The sequence below is a fragment of the Oryzias latipes genome, chromosome 2 (assembly GCF_002234675.1).
Source record: "Oryzias latipes chromosome 2, ASM223467v1".
Classification (NCBI taxonomy): domain Eukaryota; kingdom Metazoa; phylum Chordata; class Actinopteri; order Beloniformes; family Adrianichthyidae; genus Oryzias; species Oryzias latipes.
This window is the reverse complement of record NC_019860.2, coordinates 17,327,032-17,350,378: the sequence shown is the minus strand read 5'-3', so window position 1 is coordinate 17,350,378 and position 23,347 is coordinate 17,327,032. Positions and strand designations below refer to the sequence as shown.

The window sequence follows — 23,347 nt, the reverse complement described above, 5'->3', positions numbered from 1 at the left end:
CAGTTGTTGGCGCTTTGGCACAGCAAGAAGGTTCGAGATTTAAGGTTCGGTTGGGGGACCTAAAGCAGAATCACCAATGGGGGACCTCTCCGTGTGGCTTCCTCCCACCATAGGTTAAATAACGACTCTAAGGTATGTATTGGTGTGTGATTGTGGCCCTGTGACAGACTGGCGACCTGTTCAAGGTGTACTAAAAACCAGACTAGGAAAGTAATTTAAGCTAATATACAGCCCCTGTCAGGACTCTTAAAGCCAAAGCTTTTGTCTGTTTTATGAAAAATGCATTGTTTTCTGAATTGTGACGGACATCAGTGAACGTGAATAACCAACTTGTGAAAGCCAAAGACAATGACCTAAAGAGGTTAATTTCATAAAAGAGTGAGAAATTAAAAAAATGTTAACCAATACTAGAAATGCTATAGAAATATTTATATTTATTATTTACACCGCCCACGGCAACACACGTTCAAGAGGGCACTTCCAATTAAAAGTCTATTTAAAAGCATGTAAACGTACGTTTTGGGCTTCAACATTCAAAACTCTTGTACACGCATAGCTAGGCAAGTTTTACAACCATTTTTGGGCTCTATGAAGAAAAATGTGCTACCATTGAACGCGTTGAAAGTTAAACCTGGTCAAACTATGACCAACCAGGGGCACAGATTAGGGGGTGATGAATGGACGGCGTCCCATTTAATTCACAAAAGTGCCAACTGTTTCTAAGTTAATCATGGAGGAAAATTTGAGTATTGCTGTTTGTGCCCGACCGGATTTATATGACACCACGTTTTTCATGGATTAACTCTACAAGATAGTTAGAAGATATCTGTTACATTTTTAGGTTAACCTCTCTTCTCGTTTTCAACAAGAAGTTTGTGTTGCTATGTCCTACTCAAAGCTCTTAAGTTTATAGCTAACTTGGGGGGAAAACGGCTGATGGTGTACCACTGGTAATTGAAAAAAAAGTATTCTGCACAATGTAACTCGTAAAAAAATGATGTGTTTTTATTGGTAACATCTTTAAAAACAGGAAGCGGAACCCTTTACAGCGACATAAATCGTCCTCCCCAAACATTATGGTTGCCTCTTTTGGCCCTGCAGAGTATCAGCTCAGCAAATCCCCACTTCCCATCACCTTCCATCAGCCGGTCCTTTCTATTGACTGAAAGGTAATCAATAACTGGGGTCGGCAGGAGTATCATCTATTGATTTTACAGGAAAAAATCCTCAAACTCATCCGCCCTTTACACATTTTCCAGTTAACAAGCACATTAGTCCCCATCTGTCCTTAGCCTACCGCTTCTACCAGCATTAAAGCTCAATAAACCAGGTAAATATTGGTGCTGCACTGCTTCCCTGATTGGATAACAGTTGATGAAATCCATTGTACAGTATATTCCTTGAGATTCCTTCATTTTGTGCACACTTTACTCTGCATCTATTTGTTTGTACCTTTGTTTGTATCTACTAGATCGGTCAGCCAGTTTGCCTGAAGGGGACGTTTGCATAATACAACAGTTTGGCTTTAATGTTGTGACATTTTGCAGTAACGGCAGAAAGTTTGTGACCCTTCTAGCAGAGAAAAATTCACTTCATTTTGTTGCCTTTGGTCTAAATCAAAGTTACATTTAACAGAGCCTCATCCAGGGATCTAATTGCCAAAATGCAAATATTTACCAGAGATTGAAGCGAGCTGAGACTAACCCTCAGAGCTCAACTCGAGTTTTCTGGGAAAACCAATGGAATTGAACTTTTTTTGTGGGGGAGTTACTCCTGCATTTGAGATATGTTAACATTGTTAATTAAGCCAGAGACACCATGGCCAGAAACACTACAGAATTCTCTCTACTCGAAGTCTGGCCTCACAGCAGTGCAGAGCATCAAAGAGTGGGGGCTTTGATCAGCATGTCAGCGAGAAACTCAGCCAGAATGGCCTTGGAAAAGCAAAAGCTAGGAAACATGCAAAGAATGGGGAAATGTCCCAGCTGTTGAACATACAAATGGAAAAAGGGAGCAGTATGCAGAACTATCATTCAACCCTTTAACACCGGAGTTGTCACCGGAGTTTGCCGTGACGGCCAAAGTGATTTTTTTCTAACGGATAAAGTTAATAACTTTAAAAAAGTGTTTAAAAAAGTGTTATTAAAACTCATGCAGCATTTCTAACTTCACGACAAGTGTTAATAAGACACAAAGTTACTAACTTTATGTCAAAAAATAGTTAGAAATAGAATTAGTTTAGAAATAGTGGCTTTTCTTTGCATCAAAATCAACTAGATTACATGAATTGGGTAAACATTTCACAACTAGGGTGTGTTATAGGGTGTGAAGAAATTCTTGTACATTTCCAATGTGGTGTACCTTGGTATTGCTTTCATTTAAACAAATGTTGGTTCAAGAGGGCCCCCTTTGCTAGAGACTATAGTTCAACTCCAGTTCTCAGGCATTTATTTAATACTGAGATGACAGCAACATACTAAGCTTGTCAACTAGCTTCTCTGCTAACATAATTTACTGTCTAGTTTGTAGTGCAATGTGGTCATTTGCCTGTGAAGCCAACTGTGCGAGTGTGAATATTAGAATAAACAGAGTCTGGTGTGGTCAAAGGATTTCCTGGACCTCACAGCTACATATCATTTGTTTGTTGGCTACCAAGGAAACCCATTTTAATGTAATTCAAGATTCAAGATTCAAGATTCAAGAAGAACTTTATTAATCCCCGAAGGGAAATTTAGTAATAGTAATAGTAATTTAGTAGTAATGTCGCTTAAGATCTTTCATTACCTTTAAAAACGTATCTTTTCCACAAATATCAAAGTGTAAACTCAGTCTTTCCAACATGCCCTTAGAATAGTATCATCAGCTGAGTTTTTTCCTGTTTATTCCCACTTTGAATTCAAACTCTCCAAAGATTAACTTCTTAAACCAGCACTACAAGAACAGGGAGTCACAGACAGAATCGTTCTCTATAAAATTACAAAAACAAATATGTCTGCTGTCTTTTAAATGTCAAATTATGTGGAGAAGGCCTGTGCTAATTCAATAAGCTGCAGGAGCTATTTTTGTTGCTTGAAAACAAAGTTTAATTAGAGATGAAAAAAACTTCTTGTTGTTTTGGAGGAACTAAGTAGTGACGCTGGAGAGTCTTTATCAGCCTTCATGAAGATTAAGTGTCCTATTTGGAGAAGCTATTTTTTTCTTCACTGCAGACTACAGTTTTTGGTATTTAGATTTTTGAGTTTGAACTTTGAATTCCTTTCACAGATTAACGAAAGGGAAATCTTGGCTGTGACAGAGACATCCATTGAGTTAAACTACATTCTGTTAGTATTGGCCAATACCATTCAAAAGCAGGATGCAGGTATGTGATAAGGGTTTTGCAGCTGTTGTTGACAACAAAGAAGCCCCCAGCTTGTTTGCTAGTCTATGGATAACTGCTCCCTAGAAATTCTCAGAATTCAGTTATGGCACCACGCTTAGGTTCAAAATCCCGTGAGGGTCTTACAGATTTGTGTGCAGAACAGGCCTCTGTGGCAAACAAGCTGACGTGTAGAAGTATAAACATGCTGCACTGTTTACTATACGTGAGCAGGTTTTTTTTTCTAAATCCCCAAAACCAAATTCACTGCCCCGGGGTTGGCCGAGGCACCTGCCTTCAACCACCACCCAAACCATATTGTGCCTGTCCCTTTTGAGCTCTCCTGCTGGTGATGGGCCCCTGGGGGACTGATCCCAGTCATAACTTTGGACAGAACCCAACCGTGCCAGTGGGAGGAGCCCCAACCATCATGTGCTAGTAAACCAAATGCCTGGCTCCTGTGACGACAATCGGATCTGAACTGGGTTTTGTTTGGCTCATCACCTAGGACTTCGCTGGCTTTGGAGTTGGCCCTGGACAACTTAGCTCCAACTCGACCTCCACCATGTTAAGGTGGTGGTCATAGTCCACATTGAGAAGAGCCAGTTGAGGTGGTTTGGGCCTCTGGTCTGGATGCCCACTAGATGCCTCCCTGGGGAGGTGTACCGGGCGTGTCCCACCAGGCCAAAATCCTGGGGAAGACCAAGAATGCGCTATAGGGAATACGTCGCTTTGCTGGCCTGGGACAAGCCTCTGGATTTTCCAAGAGGAGCTGGAGAAAATGGACCCACGGATGAGGGATACGTTTTTGTTTTTTGGCAATTACGAGATGGAAAGTCAATTGTCCGCCTGATGTGTCATAAATTTAACCCCACACAATTCAATAACAGTTCTGGTGTGATTATTAAACCTGTTCAGGCTGACTTTTTCGAAGTGATGATTTCAGTTATGGGATACTTTATAAGTTTCCAATCTAGAACGCGCTGTATAACTAGAACCAATGGTAAATATCAAAAATCTCTTCGCTTTTACAGTAGCTCAGTTGGTTGGGTGTAGCACCAAACCTGGGTTCACTTCCCAACATCATCTAGCGTGGGTTCTTACGCAAGACCCTTTACGCTAGTGTGTAACTACTGTATGTAGCCACAAGGAGGCCTAACTCTGGGTCTCCCTGTGCCAGTCCATAGTCCGGCGTAAAAATCTTTGCAAAACTACATGTGTGAATAAGTGAGGCTGATTTGCTGAAGGTATATGCCGAAAGGTGGACTAAACTTTTCACTTTTACATTACTTTTTTATGTGCCTGCAAGCTTCTCTTCTTTTCTGTTACTGTTGGATGGGAAACAAATACAAAAGTACATACTGTACAGCAGGTGAAGCAACAGCATCTACACTGAGACAAAGATCGCTTTAGGTAGTGTAAATTCTGTCCAGGCAGGCTAACAAGCCATACTTTATGGGTTAGCTGGGGTTGGAGTGGTTTTAGATTCATTGTTGAACTTCAAATATCTTACTTGGTCACTTGGTGACCATACTATGGTGGTTTTAAATGACAGAATATATCATGACCACTTTTCTAAGACATCACAGGGGCGTTAGCATTTTAGAGAATTTACTGGGTGCTTGTTTCTTTGTAAGTTAAATGCTTAATGAAATGTCAAAAAAACGTTTTCTTTTTTTCAAGTGTTTTATTCCCCCTGGAAAAATAACCAATACTGTGGATGATTCATCTAGTTTTTTTTTAAGATTTTACTTTTTTTTTGAAACTCCATCCTGTTTATGGAAATGTCAGGAAGCAAACTGCATTTTATTTTTTCCACTACATGCTAAGATTGTTTTGTTTCTTTATTCTACCTTGAAACCTCCAGGCTTTTTATTTTATTTTAAACAAAGTATAAATTAGAGCTGCAGCGGGGCAAGACCCCCTCCAAGCATCAACAACAGAAATCCCCCTGGCACACCGTTTGGCGTTTCTCCCCGTCACCACTCGGTACGTGACAGAGACTCGTGGGTGTGAGAGACTTCTTCTGCGAGACTCCTCTGGTGCCCTGTTGAGATCTGTATGTGTCGACTGTGCCGCCCACCTCCTTCTGCTGAGGCAGAGCAGCGCACGCTGACCAGTTGTGTGCAGTCGACAGTAGTCAGTCAGTCACGGATGTTTAATGGAACAAATCTGAACGTCTCTGTGCAGTTTGGCGCACATCCATGTTTGTGTGAAGGGAAATGTCTGATAATTCCTCAAGATCCTTATTATTTGTCATATGACCATAGAGGGATTTGTTATAGAAAAGGATTTAGTAAGGCCCTAATGCAGGAGACTGAAGCAGACTGATAAGAATTTACATTTTTTAGATTTAAATCCATTAAAACTAATGAGCTAAAGAAGGAATTCATTATTGAGACAAACAGGACTGCAAACCCTTATTGTTTGGTTTGACACCTAATCTATTGATAGAATTTTTTTCATCAAGTTTGACTTTTTTCATGTGAAACAAATAATTTAGAATGCATAAGTTGTTAAACTATAGTCAAAGTCTAAAAAAGTTAAGTTATTTTGTTGTGCTGCTGTCACAATAGAGAGCAGATAGTTGCTATGGCTTCAGTTGGTCACCAGATGTCCCCAATCTGGTCAAGTTAAACTGCAAAGTTTTGGATCTTTTCCAATTTAAATGCTTTTTCTTAAAAAAATATATGAATATAAAAAAGGTTTGCACTTTGGTTTCTGTCCTCCTTGTACTTTTGTTTGATCGTGGTACTGTTTATATTTACTTTCGTCTTTTTCCATCGTTTTCAGCTAGATTCGCATGGCCATTACCAATGAAAGATCTATGTAAATGTATCTAAATGTGTGTTTTTTGGGTTTCTGTGTTCAAAAATCTTGCACATTCATGTAGCTATGCAAGTGTTTACAACAGTTTTCGAGCTCTACAACCAAAAAAACAATTGCAAGTTAAAACAGGGTCAAACTTTGTTAAATCAGAGTCCCTGATTTGGTAGTTATGGATGGATGGGATCTCCTTTAATTCATGAGATTAAAGAAGAAGAAGAAGCCCCTCCCTGCTTGTCCAGTGTGAACACCATAAGCTACATCAGGGCTGCTCATTCCTGGTCCTCGAGATCTACCACCCTGACTGTTTTCCAGATCTCCAAGTCCTGCTAGCTGCTGATTAGCTCAATCAGATGTCTCCACATTCTGATTGAATGAACACACCTGGTTCAGGTGGTTCAGCAGTAAGCAGTGCAGGGAGATCTGGAAAACAGGCAGGGTGGTAGATCTCGAGGACCATGATGAGCAGCCCTGAGCTAAATGCACGTTCAAGAACCCGTGTTTAATGCGTTCAAGAACCGGAATTAAATGCCCGGTCAGTACGTAGCTTAAGACTGAATGTCCCCAAAACATGACTAATCCCGTGTTTTTCTGCAAATTCATAACTCAGTCACCATCGTTTGAGTCCAATACACTTAATAAATAAATAAAAACTCTACATTTTTAATTTGAACTTAATTCAGTTCAAATGTATGTTATGGCTCTAAACTTCCCCCGTGACTTATTAGCCACACATGTCACGCCCCAACGTCAATGACAAAATTAGTTACTTTTAAAATGAGCGATGTGCCTGGAAAGTCTCCTTCTTCCTTTCTGGAGTTTGAGCTTTTGCTTTTTATTTCCACTTCTTCTTAGCGGTGCACGCGCCACAACCAATAAATCCTTTGCACAAAGTCAATGAATCTGCAGCTTTCCCTGATAGTCTCAGTGTGACAGTGGCCGGGGAGAGTCTCAACAGGGTTCATGCGAGGGCAGTGGCCATCCGAAAAATAAATTACTCTCCACTCAAAGAAAGGAGGAATCGAAGCATCCATTCACAGCCCTCTTTGTTCTTTTTTAAGGCTTAAGTCGAAATGCAGCTTTTATCCTCCCTGTTATACTTCCTTTTCTTTTCTAGTGCTTCTGTTTTGGACTATGGTTTGAATGAGAGACATGCAGCAAATATTTCCCCGAGCAGTTTCGACAGATTTACACGTTTTCCGGAAAACCGAACGGCACTCGTCATAGGAAAATGAGAACAGTAATGACTTCCTCTCGTGAGTGATGATAAAAGAAAAACGAGGGCTTCAGGCAGGACGTGTTCTTCTGTCGTTAAAGAACCGAGAATTGGGATTAATGTTTAAACAAGGAAATGCCTGTTTCAGGTTTCTCACAGACTATCAATGAAGGGAATGTGCTGTAGAGGGTTTAGGCTTCGGCTTGCAGGTATGAGTGCTTTACTGTCGTTTGTTCCACCCTGACTCACCGTCCAAACACCGGCGGAGTTTGCTCCTCCTCTGCAAAACATACATATTCATACATGCAAATGTGAACTTGGCCTTTGATGGCTCTAAAGACAACAGCTCTTAAAAGGAACAGAGTTCAGCTCCCGTTGTGCTCCTTCACGTTCCTTCTTTAGTCATTCCAGCAGCAGCTGTGTGGAAACAGCAATTACTTTATATTAATATTGGCTCATTGCCTCCTTTTCCCTATCACAGTCAGTCTCATTGAGCTGCTGTTGCCAGTTAAAAAGGATCTGAATAAAAGAACTTTGCAGAAATGAAGGCAAGACTAGGTGCAAACATGAGACCAGTCATTTCTTCAACATACAGTATGTGCCGATGAGAGAAGCAAAAATAAAAGAAATGTAAATGTGAACCAAAATGGGTAAATTGAAGGGCGTTGGAACACACTTCCTTTTTAGGAGCTGAGAAGTCGGCTGTCAAGCGACAACCAACACATGTGACGGTTTGTGCAGTTTTGACCACAAATGTTAAAAATTGTCATGAATAAATAAATCAACACATTTTTTTGTTAGCGTATTCACAATACCTGCCTAACCAAACATTTTGAAAGAGTGTAGTGTATCTCTCAAAATGACATTCATTCATCAGTAAGCACAACCAGAAATAATACATATTAAAGCTGCTCCGGATTATCAGGCGCAATTTTATTTCCTGAAAAAAATTAAGCCATGTACCAAGAAACATATTATCCCAGATATTGTGTTCCTTCAGTATTTGACTTTAGTATGAAAAATAAAAGAAAATCAGTCAATCACTAGAATGCTTTTATACCAACGTTCATGGACACAAGCTGCAGTTTGGGTCAATTGAGACGGTAACTCGTTTTTATAGATCCCAAAATCTTAAAAAAGAAAGGCCACAGTTGTCATAGAAAAACACTGAAATAAACAAAACTGTGGCCAATACTTTAAAAAAAACAAACTCTTTGGGGGTTAAAGTTGGACTTTTAAATGGGCAAATGTTCTTCTTTGAAACCAGCCTCTAGTGGTCATTTGAGGAATTGCAACGTTTGGGACTTTAGCTTTGCTTCTGCGTTTGCTTTTTTGGATGACATAAAATCATTTACGGGCTTTTTGTAAATACAATTTTGAGTGTACATTTGGAAAAGAGTGCTATATTTACCTGGTGAGCTGCTCATTTTTAAAATCTTTGTCCGTCTAAATGTTGACTTTCTAGAGCAGAAATAAGAACATTCTCCGTCTTAATTAAAGTGGGTTTCAGGATTTACTGTAGGTTACAAAGATAAACAGCCATTGGAACTATATTCTGAGTCTCCACTGTGTCACAAATAAACTGCAGAGCAAACTCAAAATCAAAAATTAGTTTGAGAAAATGTTCTTAGTTAAGACAAAATGTCATTTGACTTCATTGTTCTTTTTATATTAAGACTCTTAGTAAAATAGTTGATCAACTTGGTTCAAAACAGAGCTTGAAGTCTACATGTTTTTCTAATTACTTGGAATTGATTGTGAGCATTATGACTGATGATGTTCTAGCTGCAAAAATGGCTAACAGACTCCTTACTTCTTGCAGGGGTTTCTGTCAGCATCTCCACCTTTAGCCTTGTGGCCATTGCGATCGAGCGATACAGCGCCATCTGTAACCCGCTGCAATCCCGCGCCTGGCAGACCCGTTCCCACGCCTACCGTGTCATCGCCGCCACCTGGGTCATATCACTGCTAATCATGGTGCCATATCCGTTCTTCAGTGCCCTCAAGTCTTTCCCAAAGACCAACGGCACCATGGGGCACATGTGTCGCTTGGACTGGCCCAGTCAGCAAGCTGAGCAGACCTGGTGAGTGCAGAGGAGAGAAGGTCATACTAAAAAAATAAATTAAAAGTTATTAAATCAATCAATAAATAAATAAAATAATATTAGGAAAGGTTTTAGCTTTTACCACCGCTCATTGGTGTAGCTGCAGGTAGATGATGCCTCAGACGTCCCTTCAAGCCGTATGTTGTCCATTAAATTCAGGACTCAACTTTATTTTGCATCACCTTGAACAGATAAAACACAAAACACTTTTTTAATATATTTGGGAAAAAATGATAGCTACATCTGTATTGACTTTAGATTAGCTTTAACTTTTTACACCGGGCCTTGGCACTCCGGTGTTAATATTTTTTTGTGCAATTGACGCCATTCCAATTGGTTCTGACACGAACAAAAGCAGCTTTGTGTTGATATGCAACACTACAGCAGAAGTGTTGACACAATCTACATAGGTCAACTGATTCTGACGCAGAGAGTAAAGCGCAAAAGCCATTTTTCTTCACTTTAGGTCAATTAGGATTTTTGACCAATTTTTTTCAATTTAAAAATAACTATGAACTCACTCAAACATATTTAGCAACTTTTTTGTGGGCATGAAAGAGTTTTGGAAACTTCAAAAATGTATTCTTCTTACTTTTCATGGCCAGCAGTGGCTGCTGCTATCAACCCCTTCACCACATCGGGATGAGCTCACAGGATAGACATTAAACAAAAACCAAAGACCTTTTCCTCAGAGAAGTTACCAGACACCATGCAGTGCAAAATGTTAATAAAAACAAAACATTTCAGAATGTGTACAAATATTTACTCTAAATGTGGGCTTACAGATTACTTTGATAAAATTACATCGTCTTAGTAAAAAAACCCTAGTCTGACTGATGTTCCATTTGGTAGAGTTAAAAGAAACAAAAATAGAAACAAAACATTCATTTCATGATAATGTGATGGTGGGAGCGGATCAGGCACACACTAAAACTGGGGACTGAAATCAAGCGAAGACGTGGTTCCAAATTAAAAAAAAAAAGTATCATAAATAATGTATAAAAGGCCGAACCAATAAAACACACCTTGGGTTAAACAAGTAGGGGCCTAGAGCCCATCTGCAAACAGAGAGATGGACTTTCAAAAAAACCAAAACACCCCACTCACCTGCTGGACGGAACACAGCCCAGGGGAGAGAACACAAAACGAAAAAGAGAACCTCCACTTGAGTGCCAGTTATGTTGCAGGTAGATGGAGAAACGTAGAAATTACATGAGTCTCAAAAGGCCACCGAGTCCTGCGCCTGCGCAGCCGCATGATCGGCCGTGGGGGGAGCGTTTGAGAGGGGCCCGTGAAGCCTCAGCAATTAATCCTGGCAAAGGCCACAAGACCTGTGCTAAATCAGCAGCGGGTTCCACACCAAAGACCCGATCAGCGCTGGATATCACCTGAAGGCAGGGCCGGAATCAGGAGGGCCAGCTCAGTCCCATTTTATAGACCAGGTGTTCATTAGCAGCACCAGGAAGGGAGAGACTATACCTGTGACCCAAGTGGCTCATCCTGCCACAATAACTTGATTAATATTTTTTTTATTCAAAAGATGTTAAGAGTGTTTGTGAATGATTACGATAAAACCAGAATTTCTATGTAAAAGATTTTATTTTGTGCATTCAGGTTGTCCTTTCTTGTAGAAATGACACTGACCTTAAGTTGGTTAATCACTAAAAATGAATGTAAACAATGTTTCTGCTACAGAAAATATAATATTTGGTCCCGATGTTTTCTTTTATTTTCCAATTTTATTTAATCAGCAGTTGCCCAAGCAGCCTTGTGATTGCTCAGTTAGAATAACTGAGTTTATCTTTGCTGTAATTTTAATTAATTCAGCGTAACATAAGGACTTTTATTCGGGATGAAAAGGCTTTGATTCTACATAAAAATCATTGAAATGGTCAACTCACCAAACTAGGATTATAAATGCCTTTGTGCTCTGAAGAGTTTATAATCTTCTATCCATCTTTCCTTGTGAGATGTTTTACAGTGTTCATAAAACAGGGGGGCAACTGCGGAGACATAAAACCTTTGGTGCTGCTAGGAACTCTCTCTTTGGAACCAACTTCACATCTACAGTCTGTAAAATGTTCCCCAAATTTTAAAAGTCTTCATTAAAGCTTAGAGGACAAAAGGATGTGAATGTGAGTAAGCATTAAGTAGTGAGTTCATCTTGAAAAATTCTAAAGTAGAAAAAAATACTTTTAAGCTACAAAAACTGTGTCCTACTCATGGGAAGGTTGTCATTTTGTTTTTTGTTCTGTTTTTAGAAATTTGTAAAAAAATAAAAATAAATAAAAGGACTCCGGCTTCCTCCAACCGTCCAAAAACATGCTTCATAGGTTAACTGATCACTCTAAATTGTCCCTAGGTGTGAATGTGAGTGTGCATGGGAGTGGGATTGTGTGCGACAGACTGGCGACTTGTACAGGGTGTCCCCTGCCTGCGCCCTCAAGTGTCCGGCTAGGCTAGAGCAGGGGTCGGCAACCCATGGCTCCGGAGACACATGTGGCTCTTTTATCCATCTGTTGTGGCTCCCTGTGACTTTGGAAAATATTGAGTATTTTATAATAATTAAATTTTATTTTATTTTTTTCATTTTTCATGGCATTTCAAAGGCGCTGGTGGCTCCGCACGAAGCGCGAGCCACGTAAAAAACAGCTTCGTAATGAGCTCGTATTTATCGGGCGAGACCTGCAGAGCTGATAGCAGGGAGAGGCACGCGGGCGGCTTCAATAAACCCTCCGATCTTCTGCCGGGAACTTGACGTACCGCGGGGCAGAGACTGATGACAGACTGAGAGTTCGCGCCCGCCAGTGTTGCCAGATAGAGTCACAGGTTTCCAGCCGAAAAGTCATCTGAAAACCGCCAGACCCAGCCAAAAACCGCCCAACACAGCTTTTGTTGATGTTTTTTTTCGTACTGGACAGATACAATTTTTCTAAATAAAAGAAAGTTCAGACTAATAATAAAATGTGTACAATATTGAATATTTCTTCAGCGGGCCGCCTTCTTCCATTCATTTGCTTAACCCGCTCTATCCCCGCTATAACCTGCGTCCGGCTCTTTCATCCTTGTGCGGCGCTGGAGCGCCCCGACTATTGTATTTTGCGCTCTCTGTGTAAAACTGAGGAGCGCGGGGAAAACAACTCTCAGCTGCAGAGGATGTGAACAGGTGAACAGGTAGAGAGGAAAAGCAGGTGGAGAGGCGGAGGAGGGGCTTTGGCTTCAAACTCTGTCAGAGAGATTGAAACACGGGCGTCAGATTCAAACGCAGCTTTCACTGCGGGAGGTGAAGCAGAGACTTTCTCTGGGATGATTTTATAAACTCAAACATGGAAACATGATTACCAAGTAGAACTCTTCAAAATAATAATCCTGATCTCTCCACATTTTCAGTGTCTACCATGCATTGATAAACACATCGCTCCATGCAGCGATCAGACCAGAACCAGTAGCTCCTCCCACACGCGGCCGCTGTATCATCTTTTAAAGAACATAATGTGCATTTGCAGCGAGGTATGCTTCAGACGATGTCCGATTGGCCAATCTACATGTCAATCAAGTCCCGTACTTCTCAGTGAGGATTTTGATTGGCTGGTGGATTTTAAAGAAGTACTTTTTTTTTTTTTTTTTTTAATCTTTTCTGGCCCACGATCTACACTCATGTCATTGAAGATCGACCGGTAGATCGCGATCGACGTAATGAGCACCTTTGAATAATATATACATGCATAATATATATAATGATGTCAAAACGGGTTGTGGCTCCAGGTGCTTTCTTTTTTATTAGGGGCGGTCCCAAATGGCTCTTTGAGTAAAAAAGGTTGCCGACCCCTGGGCTTAGAGCAAGTGAAAGAACATGTAAAAACTATCTAGGTTCTGATCAAAGAGATGTTTGGTTTGAATGTTTGAATATCGAGCTAATACTTTACCTAGACAGCGACTTCTAGTTTCTGAGTTTGGTGTCATGACACTTTAAAATGTCCAACAGTTTTTTGTTGCTTTTAGAAGACAAAGGTGCTGGAGTAAGGGTGACACGGGAATAGTTCTGACTCCTGTTCCAGCTGGTCAGATGATAATGAGCCATTGCTACAGAGTTACGACTGGGATATTTGTCATTGACTAATAATTTCAATACTATTTTGATGGGAACCTTTTATAAATCTATTCAAAGTTGGATTTTTGTTTGACAGCTGATTTGTTCAGAGAGCAGTAAAGCAAACATTGACAGGTTATCATCACAACCTTGCTGTTGGACAGTGTTTTGACTAAAGCTTCTAGAGAAGAACATAATTTTAACGTATCATTTGTCAGAGCAGAGAGGTGCCATGCTTCATTAGAAGTCTAGCTTCTGCTGTCATCAACAGTGGAGCTGAAAAACTAGCTTTTAGCTATCCCAGTACAAACCAATAAGTCACAACACACCATCAGTCTATAAACAATCACAGAGTCTAGCTAAGAAAGAGATTAGATCTATATGACCCAGCCCTAAATGTTGTTTAAGTCTCGATTTCACTTTCACTCAGTCGAGCAACACTGGAACCTTTGCTCTAATTTCTATTGTACAAATCATTTGGTTCGGGTTCTACATCACCAGACACTCTATAACTAAAATTCTACTTAACTGATGACTTACAGTCCATAAAACTCATAAGTATTGAAAGAAATCACTGGAAAATAGGATAATAATTTATGAGATTTTTTTTGTAAGAATGGTCATTTTTGTTGCTGACCTGGGATACATTGGTAAAAATGGGGGCTTGTCCGAGCTCAAGAAAGTCAAATATCTGCCCTTTGTTTATTTGGTATTTGTCTGAAACTATGTCTGGTAGAGATGTTTTGAAGTTCAGCAAGCAAATACTAAAAATTGGTGGCTTAATTAGGATTAGCAACAAAAAAAATAGTTTACTTTTTTTGGCTCATGAAGGTTTAATTAGTTTAAAGTGTTTTTGGTTATGTTTTCGACTCACATTTTGATTTTAATTTGAAAATGGTTTATTTTAAGCAAAAGAAGCAAGAGTAATGTACAAAACAATACAATCAAAATAGTTTTACATCCATACAAAGACTTATCAAACGAAGGATAATTACTCATTTAATCATAGATTGCTTGAAAGGGAGTGGAAAGAAGTGAATATACATAATCCCACCCCTGTTCCACCTTACCATTTTTTCTTTCCACGAATTATTATTATCTGGTTCATCACTTCTAATCTGATATTTATACCTTACCAGCACAGTTTCAGGTCATTAAGAATCCTTAAGTATCAATAAATCACAAGACAAAGATGAAGTACTTAATAAATATGTCAAATAGACATAACACTATATGAGAATTCATCATATAATATGCAGATCAAGTTTCAAAAGTCAAAATATGTGCCGATTATTTTTCATTAGAAAAGTCAGGAACATTATTATGCACAATTAATCAATAAATGTCTACTCAGTGCTAATTTTATTAGTTTATAGGATACTTTGGTAGGCAAAAGGCCCAATCACACCCTTGTGAAATGTCAACAATTTGGGTTTTCTGGACTGTGTAGTTTTTTTCATTTTGACTAACAAGTACAGGGCAAGGCTGTTCCATATTTACTCTCAGGTTGTTAAAAAAAAAAGCAGCACAGAGGAGAAAAATGTGGCAATATTGGAAGGAGAACTGCTAAATATTTATCCTTTCAGAATTGAGTTGGGGACTAGAAATGGTTGAGGCTACAGAGGTGGAGTCTGAAGAAAACTAGATTTATTGGGAAGTTTCATGAGGTGGAAAAGGTGAGTGGAGTGTTGCTGCCGAAGTTTAATTAGAGACAATGTGGAAATGACAAAAGTTTTTATAGCTTAGCAAAGTGCATATCACAAAGATGATGAGGAAAAAGAAGGCTGGGGAAAGAATGATTAGAAAGAGATAGGGCGGCTAACACGTCTGCCCTTCCTATAACCATTTCGCTTTCATTTTGAATAACTCCAATTGTTTCCCACTTCTGACATTTCGCTGAGATGGAAAGAGGAGCAGAGCTTAGCCTATTAGAAAGGTCAAGAGAGAAAGGATTACTGCTGCTGCAGTCACGATTGCCCTGTGAGGTAATCCTCCCATCTATTTGCACCACACACCCTCTATGGACTAGAGATTCCCAAGTAGACTAATATGTATATTCAAGCCACAGATGCATTTAAGGATAGCCCCCTACTCCAGTGAGTTTTTCAGAAATTTGTCTCTAAGCAATTTTGGATAATGCACAATTAAAATAACTAAGAAGCCAAATTTAGCAAAACCAAGTACATCAGCCTTTTTGACAGGCTTTTGTGTTCAAAAACTCCAAAGGCGTCTCCTCCTCTTGCCTGGCTGTCTATCAAGCTGCTAAGCTTCTGCAGGAAAAGACGAGGCAGCGGCTGACTTATTTAGCATGCTCTGTGGAGACCAGTGGGGCGATGAAGAAAGTCGGAGCAGACATGTTGAGAGTTTCTTTGTCAAAGCCGATGAGTTGCTTTCAAGTTTTAATTCATCGGCACGCATCGTCACCCTCCTTTAAATTACATCAGGAGATGTCATTATTAGTTTGTTTCTCACTAGTTGAGAGTTTGTCATGAGGCAGTTACTTAGGCACATGGTTTGAAATAACAGGTTCTATGGCAAGATGAGAGCAGAGGAAGTTGATGGTGGAAGTAACGCATTTTTTTCACTATATTACTACGTACATACAGGGCATGTATATAGATGTATATACCCCGTAAACAGGCATTCTTGAATGCGCTTTATGCATACGATCTTCACACTGGACTGTCGCTACCCCGATATCAGCACATGTACACAGAGTTGGAAGAGGCTTGGTGGGAAATGTCAAAGCGGTGCAAATCTCACAAAACTCGCTCCAGGCTTTTTCTGTCACAGCTCTATTCCCATGTATGAAAGACTTGGTGTCAGATCATTTCGGTCGGTCACAAACCGCAATTATTTTCTCCTCCATGATCAATTTTTTAAACGCTTGGCACTTCCATGGACTAAAAAGGAGAGAGGAGAAACAAGTCATTTGTGATAGAAAGTAAAACGCTTCATAGTCTGTGTGAAAATGGCTGAAGCAGACGGCACAAATAGATACGAAATCAGAGTCTGTTTGAAGGTTGTAGCTCCCAAAAGTGGGACTACAACAAATTTGTTTCAACACCTGAAACCGATACTCTGTTGAGTGCGAGAACTGCTTCTCTTTATCACAAAACATCTGCAGCATTGATCTACAAACATTTTTACAGCTTGTATTTAGTTGAACTTTGTAGTTTGACCATATTTCCAAAGGAGATGATAAAATGAAACAGTATTTTCAGTCTAAAAAGCTATGTTTATACTACTGTGTACTACTAATTCAAAAGTAAAAATATATAAATTTTGGTGAGATGACAGTACAGGACGTTTGGAACAGGGAAATTAAGTTAAGGCCTGCAATTATGCACCAAAGTCACTTTACTGAACTTCAAAGTTGACAACTGCTACTATATCTTCAGTCAAAAATGCTACGTTTCTGTACTAATAACTCAAAAACTGCAAAGTTAGAGTACACAAATCTTTGTGTGGAGATAGTTTTGTTGTGTGTATTAATGTTGTTGTAATATATAATTCGAAAACATTATGAAAACAGAAAGCAGTGACGATCATGTTTCATGCTCTGCTGTAAATCTTGTTATGAAATTTTTAAAGCGTGGCCGGCTTAACCACGGCTGAGCAAACGGCGGCCACTGGCCTGTGGGCAGGGCTCAAGAAGCGTGCTTTTGGACACTGCTACCTGAGTGGGCTCGGATCCCCTGGGTGAGAACAGCGGACCCAGCAGCAGGCACCATGGCAGGGTCAGACGGCTGGGTCTTACGGGGCGTCTCGGTCTTGCTTCAGATCAAGTGGGCAGCAAAACAGTCTTGTGGGCCGGAATGCTCCGCCGCCGGGGACCCAGAGACAGTGACTTTCTGATAGCAGGAAGAAAGAACGAGAGCTCATTGTAGTTAAACATCCATGTGCAGTTATGTATGTGTCACAGGATGTTCAATTGGTCATTCTGCACGTCAATGAAGTGACACACTTCACAATGAGGATGATTATTCCCAGACAGAATTTTTTTAATGGATACACACATATCTATATATATATATATATATATATATATATATATATATATATATATATATATATATACAAGTATATACATATATATATATATATACATATATATATATACATATATATATATATATATGGCTGTATGGCTGTATGGCTATATGGCTATATATATGGCTGGGTAGCTCGGTTGGTAAGGTGCAGGACTGTCATGCAGGAAACCCGGGTTCGATTCCCAGGGCGGAACGAACAATTAATGGTAATGGAAATGGGGCAATTACCATGGAAATGGGGCAATTACCATAACAAAGACGGGCAATTACATCACCCAGTGAGGGTCCTTGGGCAAGACCCTTAACGTTAATGCCTACCTCACAACATGAGAGACAATGAACCACATGTCATGCCGGCTCAGACGTCGCCCGGCCAAACAAGGTCTGCGTCAGGTGCTGAGGAACCAGAGCACCCTGATGGAAAGTGGGCTACTGGAACAAGACGGAAATGGACTAGATGTGAGAACAAGGTTCTGTTAGAATGCTACTACTCAAGTAATCCCACCCAGAGGGGTTACATGCAGAGAATGTGGAATGAATGGATGCTTCGAAACCCACAATCAAGGCTAACTGCCAAACAACTGGTAGCTCAGTGCTCTAACATCCACAAACGGCAACTCCTATCACAACTTGAAATTGAAGCGATACAATACAATGCCACGGGAGAGCCAGAACAACAGGTCAGAGAGGAGATTATTCCACACTCCCACCCTGAGATTGGGTACACAGCCCCAACAACCACAATTACGCTGAGCGAGGCAGCAACTGACCTGAAAGACAAGATCATGTCTACAATGAACACTAGGCAACCCCGACACCAACTACAACGGTTAAGTGACGTACCTGAAAGTCTACTGGAAACTGTGAATGAAGCATTGAGGGCAATTCCTACCACAACCATCTCAGAAACCAATGAACTGGTTTACACTTCAGCAGCAGTGATCCTTGAAATGCTTGGCTACAAGAGCAACCATGGAAGAAAACAGTACCCACCACGGAAGCAACGGTTAGAGGCCAAAATCAAGGCAACTCGGAAGGATGTGAGTAAGCTGACAGAGGCTCAAAGAGGTACAATGAGAAAGCAAGTACCTAAGAGATACAGCCAGATGCCCATACCTGAAGCACTGGAAACTGCCAAACAAAGGCTCCTAGCCTTGAGCAGCCGCCTAAAGAGGTACACAAGAGACAATGAAGCCAGACGAATAAACAGGCTCTTCGCAACTCAACCTGCAAAAGTGTACGCTCAGTGGCAGGGTCAAAACAGCCGAGCAGACCCACCAAGGCTAGAAACTGAACAGTACTGGAAAAGTATATGGGAGAAACAGACAGCACATAACAGCAATGCCCAGTGGCTGGTCTCTCTAAGAAAAGAACATAGCAACCTCCCTGAACAGAATCCAGTAACCATCACAGTGGCAGACATCCAAGAAAGAGTCTCAGGTATGAAGAACTGGACAGCACCGGGCCCTGACATGATACATGCCTACTGGCTAAAGAAGCTTACCGCACTCCACGAGCGCCTGGCAGCACAAATGAACCAGCTGCTAAGAGATGGGACTCACCCCGAATGGCTAACGGAAGGGCGAACGATCCTGATCCAGAAGGATCCTTCAAAGGGTGCAGTCCCATCCAACTACCGGCCAATAACCTGTCTGTCCACAACATGGAAGCTCATGTCAGGCATCATTGCAACCAAGATAAATAGGCACATGGATCAATTCATGAGTAACACACAGAAGGGCATTGGTAGAGACTCCAGAGGAGCCAAACACCAACTCCTGGTCGACAGAACAGTCGCTCAAGACTGCAAGTCACGACACACCAACCTGTGCACAGCCTGGATTGATTACAAGAAGGCCTATGACTCGATGCCACACACATGGATCACTGAATGCTTGGAGCTGTACAACATCAACAGGACTCTAAGAGCCTTCATAGGAAACTCAATGAAGCTGTGGAAAACCACCCTTGAAGCCAATGGGAAGCCACTTGCACAAGTGTCCATCAAATGTGGGATATAACAAGGTGATGCTCTGTCCCCACTGCTGTTCTGCATAGGTCTCAACCCCCATCAGTCAAATAATCAACAAGACTGGCTATGGATACCGACTCAGAAATGGGGCCAACATCAGTCACCTCCTCTACATGGATGACATCAAGCTATATGCTAAGAGTGAGCGTGACATTGACTCCCTGATCCACACCACCAGGATCTACAGTACTGACATTGGGATGTCATTCGGGCTCGAGAAATGCAGCCGGATGGTGACAAAGAGAGGCAAGGTAGTCCAGACAGGAGGGGTCTCACTCCCAGAAGGAACAATAGCAGACATCGAGGACAGTTACAAGTACCTTGGAATTCCACAGGCAAATGGCAACCTGGAGCAGGCAACAAGGAAAGCTGCAACAGCTAAATACCTCCAACGAGTAAGGCAAGTCCTGAGAAGCCAGCTCAATGGCAAAAATAAGACCCGGGCAATTAACAGCTACGCACTGCCAGTTATCAGATACCCTGCAGGAATAATAAGATGGCCAAAGGAAGAGATACAGACCACGGATGTTAAAACACGAAAGCTCCTCACCATGCATGGAGGGTTCCATCCCAAATCCAGCACCCTGAGACTGTATGCTAGCCGCAAGGAAGGAGGCCGAGGACTAGTGAGCGTAGAAGCCACTATCCAGGATGAAACATCCAAGATCCATGAGTACATCAAGCTCAAGGCCCCAAATGACAGTGTGCTCAGTGAATGTCTCAGGCAATGGAGAGCAGAGGATACAGTGCTGGAGGAGAGATCCTCATGGGAGGACAAACCCCTGCATGGGATGTACCACCGGACCATAACTGAAGTGGCTGATATCAAGAAGTCCTACCAATGGCTAGAAAGGGCTGGCCTACAGGACAGCACCGAAGCGCTCATCCTGGCAGCCCAGGAACAAGCCCTGAGCACCAGAGCAATAGAGGCTCAGATCTACCACACCAGACAAGACCCAAGGTGTAGGCTGTGCAAAGAGGCCCCTGAAACAATCCAGCACATAACTGCAGGGTGTAAGATGCTGGCAGGGAAAGCATACATGGAGCGCCACAATCAAGTGGCTGGAATAATATACAGGAACATGTGTGCAGAATATGAACTGGAAACCCCAAGGTCAAAATGGGAAACACCTCCGAAGGTGGTAGAGAATGAGAGGGCAAAGATCCTGTGGGACTTCCAGATCCAGACTGATAGGATGGTAATGGCAAACCAACCAGACATTGTAGTGGTGGATAAAGAACAGAGGAAAGCTGTTGTGGTGGATGTGGCAGAGCCAAGCGATGGGAACATCAGGAAGAAGGAACATGAGAAACTGGAGAAATACCAGGGACTCAGAGAAGAACTGGAGAAAGCATGGAAAGTGAAGGTGACAGTGGTGCCTGTGGTAATTGGAGCACTCGGGGCAGTAACCCCCAAGCTGGAGGAGTGGCTACAACAGATACCTGGAAAGACCTCAGACCTCTCAGTCCAGAAAAGCGCAGTGCTAGGAACAGCTAAGATACTGCGCAGGACCCTCAAGCTCCCAGGCCTCTGGTAGAGGACCCGAGCTTGGAGGAGAAACCACCCGCGGAGGGTGAGAGGGGCGTTTTTTTTTTTTTTTTTATATCAGGACCATAAATATTTGGACAGAGACACATTATTTCTAATTTTGTTTCTGTACATTACCACAGTGAATTTTAAATAAAACAACTTAGATGCCATTGAAGTGCAGACTTTCAAGTTTTATTCCATGGGTTGAACAAGGAGATTGCATAAGATGTGAAAAACTATATGTATGTATGTATGTATGTATGTATGTATGTATGTATGTATGTATGTATGTATGTATGTATGTATGTATGTATGTATGTATGTATGTATGTATGTATGTATGTATGTATGTATGTATGTATGTATACACACACACACACAACACATTAAAATGCCTGAAACAATCCAGGGTGTAAGATGCTGGCAGGTAAAGCATGCATGGAGCGCCACAATCAAGTGGCTGGAATAATATACAGGAACATGTGTGCAGAATATGGACTGGAAACCCCAAGGTCAAAATGGGAAAGACCTCCGAAGGTGGTAGAGAATGAGAGGGCAAAGATCCTGTGGGACTTCAAGATCCAGACTGATAAGATGGTAATGGCGAACCATCCAGACATTGTAGTGGTGGATAAAAAACAGAGGAAAGCCGTTGTGGTGGATGTGGCAGTGCCACGCGATGGCAACATCAGGAAGAAGGAACATGAGAAACTGGAGAAATACCAGGGACTCAGAGAAGAACTGGAGAAAGCATGGAAAGTGAAGGTGACAGTAGTGGCTGTGGTAATTGGAGCACTCGGGGCAGTAACCCCCAAGCTGGAGGAGTAGCTACAACAGATACCTGGAAAGACCTCAGATCTCTCAGTCCAGAAAAGCGCAGTGCTAGGAACAGCTGAGATACTGCAGGACCCTCAAGCTCCCAGGCGTCTGGTAGAATACCTGAGCCTGGGTGAAAACCACCCGCGGCAGGGTGAGAGGGATGTTTCTCTTTTTTTTTTTTTAAATATCAATTTATTTCTTTAATAGACTTTGATCTACCCACGTCCTTTGCAATCAATCGCGATCAATGTAATGAGTGCCCCTGTTCTAGAGTCTACTGTGAACGTAGTAAATAACGTCTGACTAACTGACACTTGTCTCTCTTAATGTGCCTTATAGTTTGATGCCCATTATGCAGAATATGACATAGTTTTGAAAATAGCTCATTCATTGATGGAGTGCCTCATACTCCAGTGCACCATGTTGTGCAGAAAACGCAGTAGTTCTTGGTTCAATTCAACAACAGATTTTGAAGGTGGAGAACAAACATTCGAACGGCGTCTTTAAATGTAAATTTTGCCCCCTTATGTAAAAGTAGCACTACTTTGGTAGTAACTAGGGGGCTTGTTTTGCCTTCCCTCAGATCTAAACGGTTATTCTGGGCATGTTCCAATGCTGAAAATAAGACTCAATATGGATAGACCTCGCAAATCCATTAAATTGCTTCAAAAACCCAAGTCCCATCCAATTCAGTCTTTACCCGGCTTGTCCTGTTCCACTTAACTGAGCAGCTTTCTGTGCTGCTTCACCAACTTTTGAAATGTTGTATAAAACCCCAATTTTGGGGAACAATCTGCCTTGAAATACTTCAAAAGTGCAGCAGTAGTGGGATACTTGGCCTGTAAAACCCCTCACAGTCTCTCCGGGGCTTGTATGAACAGTCATAAACGGCTCTTTTTTCTCTTTTTTTCACTGGTCGCATCAGCCGGAAGGCTTTCTGTTTTGACCCAAACAAAGCTCAGATCCCCAATAATCATTTATATCGGAGTGGCTCGCCCCACTCACATGTGTGCTCCACTGAGCTTTTGTCTCAAAGACTTTCCAGCTCATCAAACAGCCAGCTGATCAGACACTTTGAAGTCCTAAATGGGCGGTGAAAGCGAGGGGCTGTGCCGAGTTCAGAGTGGTCCTGGAAGACATTAGAATATCAGAGTGAATGACAGATGGGCTCTTCCTCTCTGCTGCCGCCGCTTTTATGTCCAGACTGATGTGCACCGCTGCCATCCTTTGTTAAAGGCTTTATGACTAATCAGACAAATGATCTGGCTGCAGAAGCGATTCACTTTGATCATTACGGATTATTGGTACTGAAGAT

General features: G+C 41.4%; 1 protein-coding gene across 1 annotated transcript in view; it reads left to right on the top strand.

The window, feature by feature from the left end:
* The window catches only part of LOC101175467 (cholecystokinin receptor), a 58,317-nt gene that overhangs the window by 21,693 nt on the left and 13,277 nt on the right, over positions 1-23,347 (top strand). Inside the window, exon 3 of the mRNA XM_004066683.4 lies at positions 9,223-9,484. Within this exon, the coding sequence (XP_004066731.1) occupies positions 9,223-9,484 (262 nt within the window). The remainder of the gene's footprint in view (positions 1-9,222; positions 9,485-23,347) is intronic.